The 17,137-nt window shown below is 49.5% G+C and overlaps 1 protein-coding gene across 1 annotated transcript in view; it reads left to right on the top strand.

Moving 5' to 3' along the window:
- PTPRU (protein tyrosine phosphatase receptor type U) overlaps positions 1-17,137 on the top strand; it is a gene marked incomplete at its 5' end in the record, with an annotated part of 76,372 nt that overhangs the window by 37,690 nt on the left and 21,545 nt on the right. The window contains 3 exons of the mRNA XM_080801724.1: positions 466-502; positions 1,220-1,358; positions 7,751-7,908. Coding sequence (XP_080657850.1) covers positions 466-502; positions 1,220-1,358; positions 7,751-7,908 — 334 coding nt within the window. The remainder of the gene's footprint in view (positions 1-465; positions 503-1,219; positions 1,359-7,750; positions 7,909-17,137) is intronic.

The following is a 17,137-nucleotide window of genomic DNA, read 5'->3' as shown; positions in this document are numbered from 1 at the left end:
CCCCAGTCTATCTCTGCCCCCTCCCTGAGGCACTGGTGTCTGTCTTAGGCTCCTCTCTCTCCAGGGGTCCATTTCTGGGTCCTGCTTTCCTCAGACTTTGAGGCCCACCACCCACCTCCTCCTGGAAGCCCTGCCCTTCTCCAGGCTCCTTCCTCCCGGGGCTCTCTCCTCCCCAGACGCCCCTCTTAACCAGCCCCATGACTACCCCTCTCCCACACTATTTCTTCCCCTGCTCCCTCTGAACTCATTCCCCTTCCCCAAGTCATTGCCCTCTTTGCAGGGCCCTCCCTCCCCTCCCTGCTCCCCCCTCAGGCCTTCTTTCCTTCCGGGAAGGGTGGGGTGTCTCTGGTTACAATGAGCACTGGACAAGCCTTGACCAGGCCCAAGACAAGCTCCCCAAGGATCCCCCTGGGGAGGGTTAGGTTGGGGCTTCTGACTTGCTGAGACCCCCATCTTTGCCTCCAGGAGACCCGGCTGAATTGCATCCGCATCGCCAGGAAAGGTAAGTCCCCCTAGGCTTCCTGGCCTTTAGCAGAGGGTTTCTCCCCTCTGGGCTCTTGGGGGGTGGGTCCTGAGCTCCCAGAGCTGTGGGAGCAGAGGAGAGTGGTCCGGCAGACCTGGGTCAGGTCCCTGTTTGTCCCACCTGAAAGACTCCTTCTAGCCTGGGCAGTAGGGCTAACCTCCCTCTCTCCTCTCATGGTCACAGACGTGGCTTTGGAAGGGGCCTGGAACAGGTCTGTGGAGGGGGACCATTATGGTTGGGCTGTGGGGGTGATGGAGCTGGGCTCTGTATCTGCCCCCTTTGTTGCGGTGGGGGAGAGGTGGATCCTGCAGTGTAGACAGGGAGTGTGGCTGGTCCCCCTTCCTGAGATGCTCTCAGCAGGCCCTAGGTACATAATTCTCTCCCCACTGTTGCCTCCTAGGAGAGCAGGAGAGTGAGTCTGAAGGCCCCAGGCAGCCTCCATCCCCTGTCCACTGAAGGATGGGAGGATTTGAGAAAGTAGAGAGGACGGGGAGCTCTTCCTGATGGGGTCCATGGGGGTGCAGAAGTTATAGGGATGGTGAGGGGGCAGATCCGACTGAAAGGCCGCCTACGGGCTGAGGATAGGGAGCAGTTTTCTTTGTGCACATGTGTTAGTGTCTTCTTTGGGACTCAGACTCTGTAGGTAGATGGTCCCTATTTCCCCTCTGACCTGCTGTCATGCTTTATTCTCCCCAGCTGCCTGCAAGGAAAGCAAGCGACCCCTGGAGGTGTCCCAGAGATCGGAGGAGATGGGGCTCATCTTGGGCATCTGTGCGGGGGGACTTGCTGTCCTCATCCTCCTCCTGGGGGCCATCATTGTCATCATCCGTAAGGGGTGAGTGAGGCTGGTGCCGTGACTCCCCCAAGGCTCTCTCAGAAGCCTGGTGGGCATAGAGGAGCAGAGGCTGGGGCCTGGGAGGGCAGCCGCCTGGTGAGTGTGGAAGGCTGCCAGTCTGGGCATCAGGCCTAAGGACGGGCCCAAACCAGGCAATGGGAAGCCAGAGCCTTTGCGAATGAAACTGTGCTGGAGAGGCTTGGCTGGAGCTCAGGTCTGGCTGGTGCCAGGTACCACTATCCAGGGAAGGGCGTTCCATGCCTGCTGCCAAGGAGCTGTGCTGGAAGTGGGCACTGCCCTCCTGTGCCTGCTGGGCTGTTCCAGTGGGGGAGGGTGTGGAGGTGACCTGACTTTGAATCTCCAGCTCCCTGCAGACCTTCTGCTGACTTGTCTGCCCTGACCATGGGGTCGTGGTGCTGACCCTGAGCAGTGGGGGTGCTGCTCACTCCCCTTGAAGCCAAGGAACCTGAACCACGGTTCTTTCTTGGCCCCATCTTCCTTGGGGCTCAGCTTGCCCCGGACCCTTGTACTCTTGAGCCCTGTAGTGTCCCCCTGGGCCCACGACTCAGAGGAGAACTTGTTCCTGCCCCTCCCATCCCCCTGGCCTCCAAGGTCTGGCTCTGCCTTTCCCAGGGCATCTTACAGTGGGCAGCATGAATCCCAGCACCTCTTAGAATCCACAACTTAGAATTTCAGTTCCAGAAATCCAGGATTTGGGATTCTAAGGATCTCAGAATTTAGAACGGTGGAGGCTCAGAGCCCAGAAGGTGAGAGCTGCCTGGTAGTTCAAGGACATCTAGTCTAGTGGTTTTCAGATTGTCTTAAAGCAACAGAACCTGTTTTCAAAACACCAGCTCAACCTCCCATAGGAGGCCCAGTACATGAAACAGATGAAGGCAGAGCCTCTGGGTGGAGCAGTGAGGAAAGCTTCTGAGACCACTCTGGTTCCCGTCCCCTCCACGTCATTCCCCTCCAGGCAGCCCCAGGACACTGGTCCAAGCACACTAATGGGAGGATGGAGGTGTCGAGGTCCCAGGGGGCATGACCCTGCCCGAGGTCACCCAGGGAGCCCTCTCCGGACCTGGCCACTGCACAGCTGTTTCGGGGCTGCTGCTGGATCTCGGGGCTGCTGCTGGATCTCAGGGCTGCCAGGAGCTGATAAGTAGGATCTGGCCTACTTAGCAGAGAACTGGCCAGAGCTGCCATTCCCGAGGCCCGGTACCGGCAGAGAGACCTCTCCCAGGGAGTCCGGTGGTAAGGTCTGCCGACCAGGTGGGGTTGGCCCGTCCAAGGCGTGAAGCTGATTTTTTTCCCTTCCCTAGTGCCTGCACAGCTTCTTGAGATAAACTCTTTAAACTCTGTCATTTAATGCGGATTTCCGTGCGCCTAGGGCTTTACACATGCCCATCCGTTAGAACATTAGTTACTGAACCCCTGCCATGGGCTGGGCACTGTTCTAGCATCAGAATACATCAGAGAACTCTTCCTTCTTGGATCCTGACCCACGAAGCAGGTCTGAGCCCCTTCTCACAGATGAGGAAACTAACTGAGCGATTTGACCATGTCACTCGGCTGGTAAGTGACAGGGCCTGGTTTGAAGCCAGTCCTGACGACAAAACCCGGGCTCCTTCGGGCCCGGATGTGAAGGGCCTTACTGTGGCCAGCGTGCAGTAGGTGCCCAGAATTAGCAAATGTCTGCACTCCTCCTCTGCGGGGGACTGGGGTGCAGTGGGGTGGGGAGGGGGCAGATGGTGAGGGCTGTAGGGGAGAGGTCAGATCCCGGGGCGTTGCAGGTAGTATTTGAGGCCTTAGAAGTTGATCCTCAAGGAGAGAGGATGGACCCAGTGGAGGGTGTCACCCACCTCTGCAGAGAGCCTTGGGCCCAGGACAGGATGGGTTAGAGCTGCTGCTGGAGCCTCATTAGGAAGCTGTGAGTCTGCACATGTGCTACCCCGGAAACCTTTCCAGGCTACCCCCGGAGTGTCAAGGATCCCCCCAGGCTTCCTTCCTTCCTTCCTCTAAAAGCCATTCAGTCCCATTCTCTAGCACCTCATGCACCACCCCCACCTCTGAAATCCTATCCTGGCCTTCAGGGTCTACTGTGCCCCTCAGGGCTCCCCCAGTCTGCATTGCACTGTGTCAGGGGACAGAGCAGGCCTGCCAGCCATGGAGGTGCCCACATTAAATGTCGCAGGCAGGTCAGGAGGTTGCTGAGGGAAGGCTGATACCCAGATCCCCCTTGTGCATTCTTGTTGGAGGAAGGAGATGGCCTAGGGTGGGAGTGGTTGTGGGGGACGCTGGGTGGGGTTCAGGGGGGAGGGTGGTCAGGCTCCCCATTCTGCCCTGCTGGGGTGGGCAATGAGCCTGGAGGCATCTGTGCTTGGGGAACTCCCCAGGCCGGTATAACCTTTGTTCTGCTTTCAGAATCCTACCCTTCTCTTTTGCTTTCTTCTCCCTGCACTTTTTCTTTTACTTAGAGTGCTTGGCTCAGTTGTTTTTCTTCCCTGTTGGACTGAGAGCTCCATGAGGGCAGAGAAATTTCTGTCCTCTTGGCCGTGGATCCCCATGGCCTGGCCCAGTGGAGTGGGGTCCTCCCGACGCCCTCCCCCCAACTCCCAGCTCAGCAGGTGGAGAGAGGCAGGGAGGAGCTGGGCTGACAGTGGGCCCTTGGGCGGGGTCGTTGTTAATCTCACTCCTTTGGAGGAGGATAGGGACGCTCACAGAGGTGGAGTTCTTTTATTTATTTTCCCTCTTTATTGATGACTCCATTCCATGAAATATTTATTGGGGGATTGTCCTGTCCTGGGCACTGTCCAGGGCTCTGGGAGCCCGCAGTGGGCAGAAGAGAAGATGCTGTCCTTTGGAGCTGGTGTGGAGCCTGACATTAAACTAGAAACAGCACAAACAGATAATTACAGATTGTGAAAAGAGAGGGTAACAGAGAGAGGGTAAAGGTGACACAATAGAGTTGGTAATTATCAGGGAGTCTTTGTGGAAGGCTCTTGAGAAGTCATGACGTTACAGCTGAGATCAGGACGCCATTCCTTCCACCTTCCCTCTCTTCTTTGGGGTCCCCATGACCAGCCACAGGCCTGCACCCTCCACTCTCTCCTGGGATGGAGGAGAGGAGACATGCTGTGTGGCCTCTAGCCACTCTCCTGCCCTCGCTGGGCCTCAGCCTCCCACTCTTGTCTCTTTCCCTTCGCCCAGTCTGCAGGAGTCCCTGTGGAAGGCCATTCCTGGGGGTCCCTGCTGGTGGGGAGGTGTGGGGGCAGTGAGTGGAGGACCTGTGGATGTGCCTGGAGGGGGCCTCAGGAGGGAGCTGGCTCTGGGGGTCCGGGTTTTAGGACAGGTGTCTAAACTCTGCCCTTGACCCCCCAGAGAGGCCTAGGAGGATCATGACTCTCTGGGACTCAGCTTCCTGACCTGTGAAGTGGGATCAGAGCCAAGCCATGCTTTGGGTGCCCAGAGGGGGCAGCACGGCTCCTTCGGTGGACTCCACACGCAGGGGCAGTCTGGGTTGGGGAGGGTGGTCCTCATCTTTGCCCTGGAGTCCAGTAGGAGCCCTCTCCCCACCTCTGCCACCCCAGCCAGGGTTTCCTCCCAGGCACAGGTGTGTGCAGAGGGCTGAGCCCGCAGAGGCAGAGGGGCCTGCAGGTGTGAGGAGTGCGGGGTCTGAGGGGTGGGGCTGCAGTGGGGATTGGGGGCGCCTGTGAGCCTGTGAGGGAGGGTGTCTGTGTGTGATTGCGTAGCCACGTGAGTGTGTCTGTTTATGTGTGAGTGTGCAAGTGTGTGTATTTCTCTCTGTGTCTGTGCGTGTGACTATGTGAAAGCTCTGCTTCCCCAGGCCCTTTCCCCACCTCCTCCTCCCTCCAGCAGTGGTCTCGGGAAAGGTTCTGGAAGAGGCTTCGGGTCTTGGTTTTCAGTGACTGAGCCCAGCCAGCCTTGGGACAGGGAAGGTCCTCCTGACCTGTCCGGTCCCTGGCCAGCGCCCTCCCCAGCACAGAAAGCAGCAGACCCCTCCCCACGGGCTGGGCACTGCTCTTGGCCCACCTTGTGGCAGGACCATGGGCCCAACTGTGCTGTTCTCTTTGCATGCTGCCAGGAGGGACCACTATGCCTACTCCTACTACCCGTAAGTAGCCCCTCCCCGCCCCCTTGGGCCCTAGGTCATCCTCCTCATGTGCAGGGCCTTGTACCAGTCCCTCTCTGGGGTTCACAGCCAGGCACGTGTGTGTGCGTGTCCGGGGCAGGCCCGCCCCCTGCCTGGCAGCTGTCCCCACGGTGCACACAGCTCTCAGGTCAGCACGAGCCCCTTTTCCATCCGGGCGGCCCCAGGCTCTTCAGACCCACCATTTCTGGGTGCTTCCTCTGGGCTCAGACCCCGAGAAGCATGTGCCTCGATCCCTCCCGTGTTATTGATGAGGAGACCGAGGCTCAGAGAGGTGAGGGGACTTGTTGGATCACAGGAAGTGCCAGAGCTGGGGTTACTACCTGGGCCCCATCGGACTGCCTGGTCTCCTGATGGTACTCTGTGTTCTGCCTCTGTCTTCTCTGATTCTGCAAGCCTTCCAGAACATTCCCTGGAACCATGCCTGTCCTCCTTGCAGAGCAGGCAGGCTCAGGTGCCCCCAGGACAGCCCAGAGGACCAGGGTCTCTCCCCTCCTCCTCCTGGACCCCCTACTTGCATCCATACCATCCAGGGTCACTCCAGCTTTTCCAGCAACCACACCCCCTGCGGCTTTTGTTTGACCCTAAATGCAAAACTTTTTCAAGTGTCAGGATTGCCCTCCATCTGCTGACTCTCACCCTGAGATCCCCTGGCGGCTGTGTCCCGTGTCCCTCGGCTTCTGTCTTCTGTGGAGCTGGGTGCTTGGTGTTTGCAGTTCTTCTCCCAAGTGAACCGAGAGGCCTGGGCAGGGAGCAGAGCCCTGGGGCACACCACTGGAGATTGCCTTCTAGGCACAGCTTGACTGCTGTCCTCTGTCCATGGCCCTCTGTCTGTCCTCCCTGTGGTTTGCTGGTGTCTGCCTGTCCCTCCCTCTCTGCCCTCTTCCCCATCTCTCTCCTTGTCATGGTCCCTTTAGTCTCTCCCCCTCCCCCTCCTCCTTCTCTTATCCTCCTGATTCCCTTTCCCCCTCCTCACCTCCCTCTCCTTCCCCCTCCGCCTTCTCTCCTGTGTCAGTGGTCAAGGTCACAGCCACAGAGGCTTCTCTTATTTGTGCCCTGGGCCATGGTGAGAGTGATGCCCAGAGCTTGGTGGTTGGGGTCACCCAGTCCTTCCCTGCCTTGGACAGCTCTAGACTGCAGACTGATTAGAATTTGCCTCTGGGAAGATCCCTTCCTTAGCCTCTTCATCTCCGCTGTTGGTCAAGGTTCCTGAGCCCTCTTTACCTGGAAGTCCTCCCTCAGGTCTGCCCCACATCCTGCATGCTGTGGGGCCCAGCAGGGTGAATGGCTATCTCATCCTGAGCCTTCCCTGTGATTGGCTCCACTGGAGTTTCAAGACAGGTCCCAAGTCATTCCCTCTTTCCCTTTTGCTCAGCACGTTGGTCATGGACTATGCCCCCTGCTCTTCCTCCCACTTCCCTCTCAGTCCTCTGGGGTCACACACTGCCATTCTCATCTGCAAAGCTGGGCTACAGGCCTGGGCTGTGCAGCGTCCTTGTCTGGGGGCCTCTTCCCAAGGCTCTCAGGAGGGACCGGGCCTCTTGCTTCCTCCCTTCGCTGCTTCCAGTGGCTGGATGGACTGGTGGGCAGTGGCAGGAATATGGACGTCCATTGTGGCCCACGGTGGGACTGTCCTGGGGGCTCTGGGGATAGGAAGAAGCCAGTTGGAGTTCATCCCCTGCCCAGAGGAAAACTCCTGAGCACTGGCCAAGTAGCAGCCAGACTCTCTGCCATGAAGGAGAACTGTAGTGCACCCCCATTGTGGGGAAGAGGGGTTCTCAGGGTGCATGTTCGGTGAGGACGGGGGAAAGGAAGATGGCTATGGGGGCGCGCTGGGGTTGGAGCTGGGGCGGTCATCTTCCTAGTTTGGATGGGGTGACTGCGGTAGTACCAGAATAGTTCCAGAGTGACTATCCTACCCATTTCCTGAGCCCTCCAGGCCAGTGACAGGGGCCACGTTCCAGCCCGAGGCCACTGGGCTTCATCCCTTGTCCTCAGCAAAGGTCCCCAGGAGAGGGACTTTGCCCAGTCCCTTGCGGGGGAGGCAGCAACTCTGGGTTTGGCGAGCAAAGGATAGACACAGAGCCCTCTCGATATCTGGAGATGCTTCTAGATAGTCTCCTGGGGCCAAAGCCCCCTGACTGTTTGGCCTCCCCATCCACCTCTGGGTATTGCCCTGCCCAGCTCAGCACCCATGTGTCTTGTCGACCCCTCTCTGCAGGAAGCCGGTGAACATGACCAAGGCCACTGTCAACTACCGCCAGGAGAAGACCCACATGATGAGTGCGGTGGACCGGAGCTTCACGGACCAGAGCACCCTGCAGGAGGATGAGCGGCTGGGTCTGTCCTTCATGGACACCCATGGCTATAGCCCCCGAGGTGAGTGCGTGGCCCTCCTGCCCTTCCCTGGGGCTCTTGGATTCCATATCTGAGCCAGGATGACCAAGCACCTCCAATGAGTTCTGGAACATCTCAAACCCAAAACAAAGCAATGCAGGGGAGGCATGGGTATTACCTGTTTGCACTGGGGAGCTTTAGGAAGATGGAGGACTTAGACATAGACTCCTGGATGGGGGGCATTCGAGGTCACATGTTGATTGTGGGAAGTGCTCCGGGGAGTCAGAGAAAGGAGTGACGCCATGTGATCAAAGGGGACCAGAGCAGTCTCGAGCCTGCTGAGCACCTGCTGTGGGAGAGGCAGGGGACCAGTGGTGAAAAAAGATGACTCTGGAGTCAGATAGATCTGGGTTTGCCTCTCACATCCCCTTAGCTGTGTGACCTGGGGCAAGCTGCTTAACCTCTCTGGGTGTCTGCTTCTTCATGTACAAAATGGAGCTAAAGGTCATCTTCACTGGTAGGTGTGCTGGAGACCAGGCTGACTATTACATGTATCTCGTATAGTGAGAGCTGTGCCCAGCATGTAGGCAGGATATGGTGGGTCAGCTGTATGTGTCCAGAGCTTGTCATCAATCACCTCCTTAGACATCTTTTTATTCTACTTAGTGTTGATCTGTACAAAAGAAAATATGTAATGTTTCTGGAAGTCATGCAGTGATAATACAGGAAGCACGGGTGAGCCACACTGGTGAATTAGGACACTGTCTCGGGGTCCTTCCCTGAGACTATGCCCCCCCGCACCCCCCTGAAATCTGAGTCTATAATTTCCTTACCATCTCAGGAGTCGTTTCACCGGTGTACCTATAGCCCCAAACGGCGTATTGTGTAACTTTGCTCCTTTTTGAGCTTCGTACAAATGCGATCGCACTGTTTCTCAATGCAGCATCGTCTTTCCCATATTTGGCGAGGTGGGTGTTTCTCTCTAGTTTCTTTTGTTTTTTCTCCGATGTATCATTTTCCATTATGTGAATGTATCACCGTTGATTTCTCTCTTCTGCCATCCGGCGACATCTGATCTGCTTCCAGTTTTCTGGTTATTACAAACTAGCCTGCTCTGAATGTTCTTACATGGCTCTCCAGGTGCCTCTGCTCAGGAGATCTGCGAGGTAGAGCAGCCGGATAGCAGAGCACCTTTCTGCTTCCTTCTGGAAGACGGTGCCAAGCCGTGTCCCAGAGTGGCTTTGCCTGTGCTCACAGCCAGCAGCAACAAGCGAGAGCTTCCGCAGCCCCACGGCAAGCTCAGAATTTGCCAGGCTTCTTCCCTTTTGCCAAACTAGTTTGTATAAAATGGTAATTCTCTATAGTCTTAATTTGCATTTCTCTGATTACTAATGAGGTTGAGCATCTTTTCAAATCATTATTGGCCATTCAGCGTTCTTCTTCCATGAAATGCCTGTTCATGCCTTTTACCTAATTTTCTATTAGGTTTTCTGTTGCTTTCTTAGTGGTTTTTAGGAGTTCTTTATATATTTAGGATGATAATCACTTTTCACTTATGAATTGCAAATATCTTCTCTCAATTTGTGGCTCATCTTTGCAGGTTATTTATAGTGTCTTTGGAGGAACAAGTTTTTATTTTAATTCAGTCAAGTTCATCAGTCTTTTCCTTTCTGATTTCTACTTTTTGTGTTTTCTTCGAGAACCACTTCCTTTGCAGGGTCATAAAATATTTTTTACTTTTTTCTAAACCTTTTTATATTTTGCATGGCGCATTTCAGTCTTTACCCATCTGTGATTGATTTTGGCGTGTCATAGGAATGAAGGATTTTCTTTTTTTATATTTTCTTTTCTTTTTTTTTTTCTGTAGTAATTCATGTCCTAGCTTCTGTTACAGTGCGTATTTTCACCAGTGATGCTGAAGGCCATTCTCATCACAGATCATGCTTCCATATATCTGTGGACTATTTTTTTGGCTCCTTGTTCTCTTTGATCAGCCACTTTGGTGATTCCTGTATCTGTTGATACCTGATTTCCCCATTACTAGAGTTACCTAAGTCTTGTATCTGGTACATCAGGTTCTCCTGGCTTTGCTCCTTATCAAGGATGTCTTGGCTATGTTTGTCCTCATTCTCTTTCTCATACATTTCATTACATTTCATTTCATTCATTTATTTATTTAGAGAGGGATTGTGTGCAAGCAGGACAGGGGAGGGGCAGATGGATAGGAAAAGAGAGAATCTTTTTTTTTTTTTTTAAGATCTTATTTATGTATTTAAGAGAGGGGGATAGAGAGAGAGTGAGTATGAGCAGGGTAAGAGGCAGAGGGAGAAGCAGGCTCCCTGCCAAGCAGGGAGCTCGATGTGGGGCTCGACCCCAGGACCCTGGGATCATGACCTGAGATGAAACCAGACACTCAACTGACTGAGCCACCCAGGCGCCCCGGGAAAGAGAGACTCTTAAGCAGGCTCCATGATCAGCATGGAGCCTGATGTTCAGCTCAGTCTCATAACCTCGAGATCATGAGCTGAGCTGAAATCAAGAGTTTGATGCTGAACTGAGTCAGCCATCCAGGCACCTGTCCCTCTCATACATTTCAGAATCATCTTTTTAAATTACTTGGAAAACTTTTTTGGGTGGATTTGTATTAAAGGTTTAGATCAGTTTGGGGGAGAACTGACATCTTAGGACATCGTCTTTACATCCATGGAGGGGATATACATAACCCTATGTATTTAGGTCTTGAATCTCTTTTGGTAATTTTCTCCATAAAACTTTGCACATCTTTTGTTAGATGTACCCTCAGGTCCCTTGTATTTTTTTTTTTTTTTAAGATTTTTATTTATTTATTTGACAGAGAGAGATCACAAGTAGGCAGAGAGGCAGGCAGAGAGAGAGAGGAGGAAGAAGGCTCCCCACGGAGCAGAGAGTCTGATGTGGGGCTCGATCCCAGGACTCTGAGATCATGACCTGAGCTGAAGGCAGAGGCTCTAACCCACTGAGCCACCCAGGCGCCCCTGGTCCCTTGTATTTTTGATTTCCATTGCAAATGGTACATTGTGTCGGTGTGTGTGGTAAAATAACACGTCATGTAGAATTCACCATCTTAAGTGTGCAGTTTGGGGGTTATTAAACACATGCATTATGTGCGACCATCACCATTATCCAACCCCATAGCTCTGTTCATCTTGCAAAACTGAAACTCTGGTCCCATGAAGCAGTAATTCCCCATTCCCATCTCTTCCCAGCCCCTGGCAACCACCGGTCTTCCTGCCGTGTCTTTGAATTTGACTGCTCTCATTATCTCATCTACATGGAATCATAGAGCATTTGTCTCTTTGTGACTGGCTTATGTCACTTAGCTGCGTGTCTTCAAGCTTCTTTCATCTTTGAGCATCTTTCAGAATTTTCTTCCTTTTTAGGGCTGATGAATATTCCATGGCATGTATGGACCACGTTTTGCTTATTCATTCATCCACCCATGGATGCTTAGGTTGCCTCCGTGTTTTAGGTATTGTTAGGAATGCTGCTGTGAACATGGGTGTGCACATATCTGTTCGAGACCCTGATTCAGTTCTTTTGGGTACGTATCCAGAAGTGGAATTGCTGGGTCATATGGTAATTCTATTTTTAATTTTTTTGAGCAACCACCGTACTGTCTTCCATGGTGGCCGTACCGTCTGGCATTCCCTGCAACAGTGCATAGGGGTTCCAATTTCTCCACATCCTTGTAACACTGGTTATTATCTTTGATCTTTCTTTCTTTCTTTCTTTCTTTCTTTCTTTCTTTCTTTCTCTCTTTTTTTTTTTAATAGTACCCATTCCAGTAGGTATGACATAGTGTCCTACTGAAGTTTTGATCTGCATTTCTCTAATGATGAATGATGCCACCTTGGGCACGTACCATTTGTGTATCTTCTTTGGAGAAATATTTTTTAAAGCCCTTTGCCCAGTTTTGAATTGGGTTTTTTGGGTTTTTTTGCTGTAGAGTTTTAGGAGTTCTCTCTGGACTCTATGTATTAATCCATTATCAGATATATGATTTGCAAATATTTTCTTCTCTTCTGTGGATTGCCTTTTTACTCCGTGGATCATGTCTTTTGATGCACAAAATTTAAAAAATTTTCGTGAGGTCCAGTTTGTCTGTTTTTTTCTCTTGCTGCCTGTGCTTTTAGTGTCATAGCCAGGAAATCATTGTCAAATCCAATGTCATGAAGTTTTTGCCATGTGTTTTCTTCTAAGAGTTTTTTAAAAAATTAACTTTTATTATTATATAAATTATATAAATTTATAAATTATATAAATTTATATAATTTATATAATTATATAATTATATTTATATAAATATAATTATATAATTTATGATTATATAAATATATAATTATATATATAATTATATAAACATATAATTATATAATATATAATTATATAAATAATTATATATTATATATATAATTATATAATTATATAATCATATAATTATATATAATTATATAATTATATATAATATAATTAATATATAATATATTTTTATATATTAATATATGTAATATATATAATAACATATATTTATATATACAATATATATTATATATTTATATTAAATATAAAATATAAATTATATAATTATATATAAATATATAAAAATATATATAAATTATATAAATTATATAAATTATTATATAAATAATATATTATTTATTATAAAAATTTATAAAAATATATTATAAAAATAATATAATATAAAATAAAAATATATGATTTATTATAAAAATTATCTTTTTATTTTTTAATGTATTTATTTTTATTTTGTTATTTATTATATTAGCCATGTAGTACTTCATTAGTTTTTCATGTAGTGTTGCATGATTCATTGTTTGCATATAACACCCAGTGCTCCATGCAATCCATGCCCTCCTTAATACACATCACTGGGCTAACCCTCTCCCTGCCCCCTCCCCTTTAAAAGCCTCAGTTTGTTTCACAGAGTCCACAGTCTCTCATGCTTCATCTCCTGCTCCGATTTACCCCAATTCATTTTTCCCTTCCTTCTCCTAATGTCCTCCATGCTATTCTTTATGTTCCACAATGAAGTGAAACCATATGATAATTGACTTTCTCTGCTTGACTTATTTCACTCAGCATTATCTCCTCCAGTCCCATCCGTGTTGATGTTGAAAAGTTGGATGTTCATCCTTTCTGATGGTTGAGTAATATTCCATTGTGTATATGGACTATATCTTCTTTATCCATTCGTCTGTTGAAAGGTGTCTTGGCTCTTAAAACAATTATCATTTTTTTAGAGAGACAGAGAGCATGTAAGTGGGGGTGGGGGAGGGGCAGTGGGAAAGGGAGGGAGAGAATCTCAAGCAGGCTCCATGCTAAGTGCAGAGCCCAGATATGAGGCTTGATCTCATGACCCTGAGCCAAAATCAAGAATTGGATGGACAGTCAACCCAATGAGCTATGCAGGTGCTCCTCTTGGAAGAGTTTTATAGTGTTAAGTCTTACACTGAGGTCTTTGTTCTAGTTTGAGTTAACTTCTGTATATGGTGTGAGGTAAGAGTCCAACTCCATTTTTTTTTTTTTTTTTGCATGTGGGTGTCCAGTTTTCCCAATACAAATGGTACACTTTTAAAATATTACATTTCTAATTGTTGCTCATATAGAGAAATACAGTTGATTTTTTATGTATATATATTGATCTTCTATCCATAGTCCTTGAGAACCTTATTTGTTAATTTTCTTTTGTCTGTACAGTCTTTCAGGTTTTCTGAGTATGATCAGAGGATCTGTAAATATGGGCAGTTCTGTTTCTTCTGTCTCATTTCCCTTCCTTTTTTTTTTTTTTTTTTTTTCCCTTGTCTTTCTGCATGGCACTGGCTGGGATCTCCAGCACTGGGTTGGATGGAAGTGGTAATATCAGAAATCCTTGTTTGTTTTCCTGGTTTTAAAAGGAATGCTTCTGACATTTAACACTGAGAATAAAGTTCGCTACAGTTTTTGGTACAAACGTTTTATCAGGTTAACAAAGTTCTTTTCGGTTTTTAGTTTGCTGAGAGGTTTTATTTAAATGAGCATTAAACTTACCAAATACTTTTTCTGCACTATCATATATATGTGTGTTGTTGTTGTTGTTAAGGAGGTGAGTGACATTTCCAGATTTTTTAAAGCTAAAATAACCTTCCATACTTGGGGTAAATTCAGCCTGGTCATGATTCATTACATTTTGTATGTCTTTTTGGATTCAGTATAGGTAAAATCATGCTCAGGATTTAAAAGCTGTATTCAAGAGTGAGATTGGCCCATGATTTTCTCTTTTTTCTACTATCCTTTTCTGGTTTTTGGTACCAAGATTCTGTTAGTCATGTAGAATATACCGAGGTTTCTTCTCCTTTACCCTTATTATGAAAGATTGGAATATTGACACCTTGAGAGTTTGGTGGAATTTACCTATAAAACAGTCCTTATGGAAAAAATTTAAGCTTTTAATTCAATTTATTTAAAGGAGTAAAGGACTATTGAGACTATATTTTTTTCAAGCCACTTGTCGTAAGTTATTATTTGTCTAGGAATTTGCCCATTTCATTTAGGTTTTCAAATTCACTGACATGCACTTATTTATCATGTTGTCCCTGTGATCTCCCTCATTAAATTTTCAACCCCGCCCAGCACGGTAGCTATTATCAACTCACCTTACAAATGAGGAAGCCGAGAGGAAACAGAGAGCCTTAGAGAGGGGAAGTCACTTAACAAAGGGGTAGAAAGTGGCAGAACCAGGATTTAAATGCAGGTCTTTCTGAGTTGCAGAGAGGAGCCAGGCATGGGCAGGATCTGGACAGGCAGAGCTGGGAAAGGAAGGGCAGGCATGGACAAGGGGGTAGCCAGTGCAGGTGAGCACAGAGAGAGGTGTGATTGGGCAGGCAACTCTGGTGGGCGGCGGGGAGAGCGGGAAGTGGGGGCAGCGTGGGCGCATGCGTTGCTGCTGAGTCCTCTGGAGAGACCCAGAGAAGCAGGATGCATGGGCACCACCCCCAGCCAGCTTGCTGACAGCTGGGGAGATATGGCCTAGGGAAGTCGGGACCCAGACTCATTGCCATGGGGACGGTGGGAGCAATTCATGCTGCTGGAGTTTCAAAAAGATGCGCCTTTGGGCTGAGGCGGTCAGGGTTTGGGCTGGGCTGGATGAGATGTGGCTGCTGGAGGGAGTGGGAATCACAGGCATGCCATAGGCTATGGCAGAGCTGTGGACAGGAGCCTGGGGCCATGGGTCCATCTGGTCTCGCAGGACCATGCCCTGCGCTGGTCCAGCCTCCATTTCCTTTGTTGCTTTCCAAACAGAGGAGCCCAGATTTTGGTGCAAGGGAACAGAAAGCCGTGTTGATTTTGCTGCGTCCTCAGCCTATGAATTTCACCGTGGGGACTTCTCACACTGAGTAAATGGTGGCAGGCTGGCTGTGGGGAAGGTGGCTGGGATGTTTCCAGTGTGGGGGAATGGGCCCTCTGCTGTGTCTGAAATCCTGCCTGTGAAAACCCTCAACCCCTTCTGAGCCCTGTCCATCTGGAGCTCTTAACCCCTGTGGGTGCCTTTGGGTTCTGTCCTCCAAATGGTTTGTTAAGTAAGTGCTAGGTTCTTTTCCTCTACACAGATTCTCCTTTACCAGGAAGAAAGACACAGGGAAAGTAGGGTAGACAACAGGGCTCCAGAGTCCGATGGGCCTGGGTTTGAATCCTGGTGCTGCTGCTTAATGACTAAGTAACTCACCTCTTGTGGGCCTCAGTTTCCTCATTTGGATAGGGGATGAGAGTAATGCTTACATAGTCTAAGGATTAAGTGACTTAAGTATCATGCCAGGCCTATGAAAGCACTTGATATGTAAGATATTATTAGGTATTATTATAAGCTATGTTTCTTTAAAATTATTTCCTAATTGCACTAGGGAAGGAAAAGTCTGGAGTGTTCCTCGATCATGTAACTGGGGGCCTCTCTTCATCTGAGGTAGATGGGAATCAGGGAAAGGGCTCATCTTTAAAGAAGGTCTGAAGATTTTCATTTTCAGATGGTGAAACTGAAGCCAGAGAGGTCAAGTGACTTGACTCCGAATTTGAATTTGGGTCTCTCTGACTCCAGACCCAGAGTTTTTTTTTTCCCTCTGGGCCTCAACCCTTCCTCCCAGAACCTCAGCTCTCTAATGGTTACTTGCTGAAGGTGTCCCACAATCATGATGGAATTGGGGAGTATCTGGAAGAAACCCTGGGGGGTAACCTTGAAGCTAAGGGCTGCTCTCACCTTCCTTCCTCTCTTCCTCCAAACTGGGCTTTGGGGTTGGAGGTGGGGTGCAGGGGAGAGTGTGTGTCTTGCAACCCACAGGGGAATTCATGCACGAGGAGAGCAGAGACCAGTCTTCTCTGCGTCCAGGAAGGAGAAGAGCCTCTTGGAGACATCGTCGCTCATTACCCTGTTGTATTCTGGTAGTCTTTGGTTTTTTTTGTTTTGTTTTGTTTTTAAGATTTTATTTACTTGAGAGAGACAGAGAGTGCTAGAGAGAGAGAGAGAGAGCATGAGGAGGGGATGGGGAGTAGAGGGAGAGGGAGAGGCATACTCCCTACCAAGCAAGAAGCCAGACACAGGGCTTAATCCCAGGACCCCAGGACCATGGCTCGAGCTGAAGGCAGATGCCTAACTGACTGAGCCACCCAGGGACCCCTTCTGGTGGTCTTTGTAGAATGTCTTATGTCCTTCTTGGGCACAGGCAGAAGCCCAACATTTGGCTTTGGCTTCCTTCCCATCAGGACCCCAACCAGGTGGGATTTTTTCTTGTCTTTAGCCATTGAAAGCTGATCCATGTGTGGCTATGAGGATGCCTCAGGGCTGACCCTTCACGTCCCCAGGGATGGGCTGTTAGACTCCCCAAGCCCTCCTTTGCCCCTTTCTCTACCCTGGAGAGCCCTCCAGGGAGCTGTCAGCATGGCTTCCAGAGAGAGCACTGGGACCCCTCTGTCTCCCAGTGTGTCAAGCCAGCTGATAGCCTTTGTCGTGAAATCCTGGTGCTTGTGTTTGTTTTAGATGCTCTTCAGAATTGTCGGGTCCTGCAGTGGAGAAGGGCCGAGAAAGGAAGGCTGCCTCTGGCCAGCCAACTGCCCTGGCTTTCTGGGACTAGTTGTGTTCACAGCCCTGTCTGTAGGTGCTCACTATGTGCCGGGCACAGGACTGGGTGTTTTATACGCACTATCTTATTTAATATTTGTATCATTGGCTGGGAAAGTAACAGTT

This window comes from Martes martes (assembly GCF_963455335.1).
Source record: "Martes martes genome assembly, chromosome: 4".
Classification (NCBI taxonomy): domain Eukaryota; kingdom Metazoa; phylum Chordata; class Mammalia; order Carnivora; family Mustelidae; genus Martes; species Martes martes.
The sequence above is the reverse complement of the archived record's forward strand: the minus strand, read 5'-3'. Positions and strand labels throughout refer to the sequence as shown.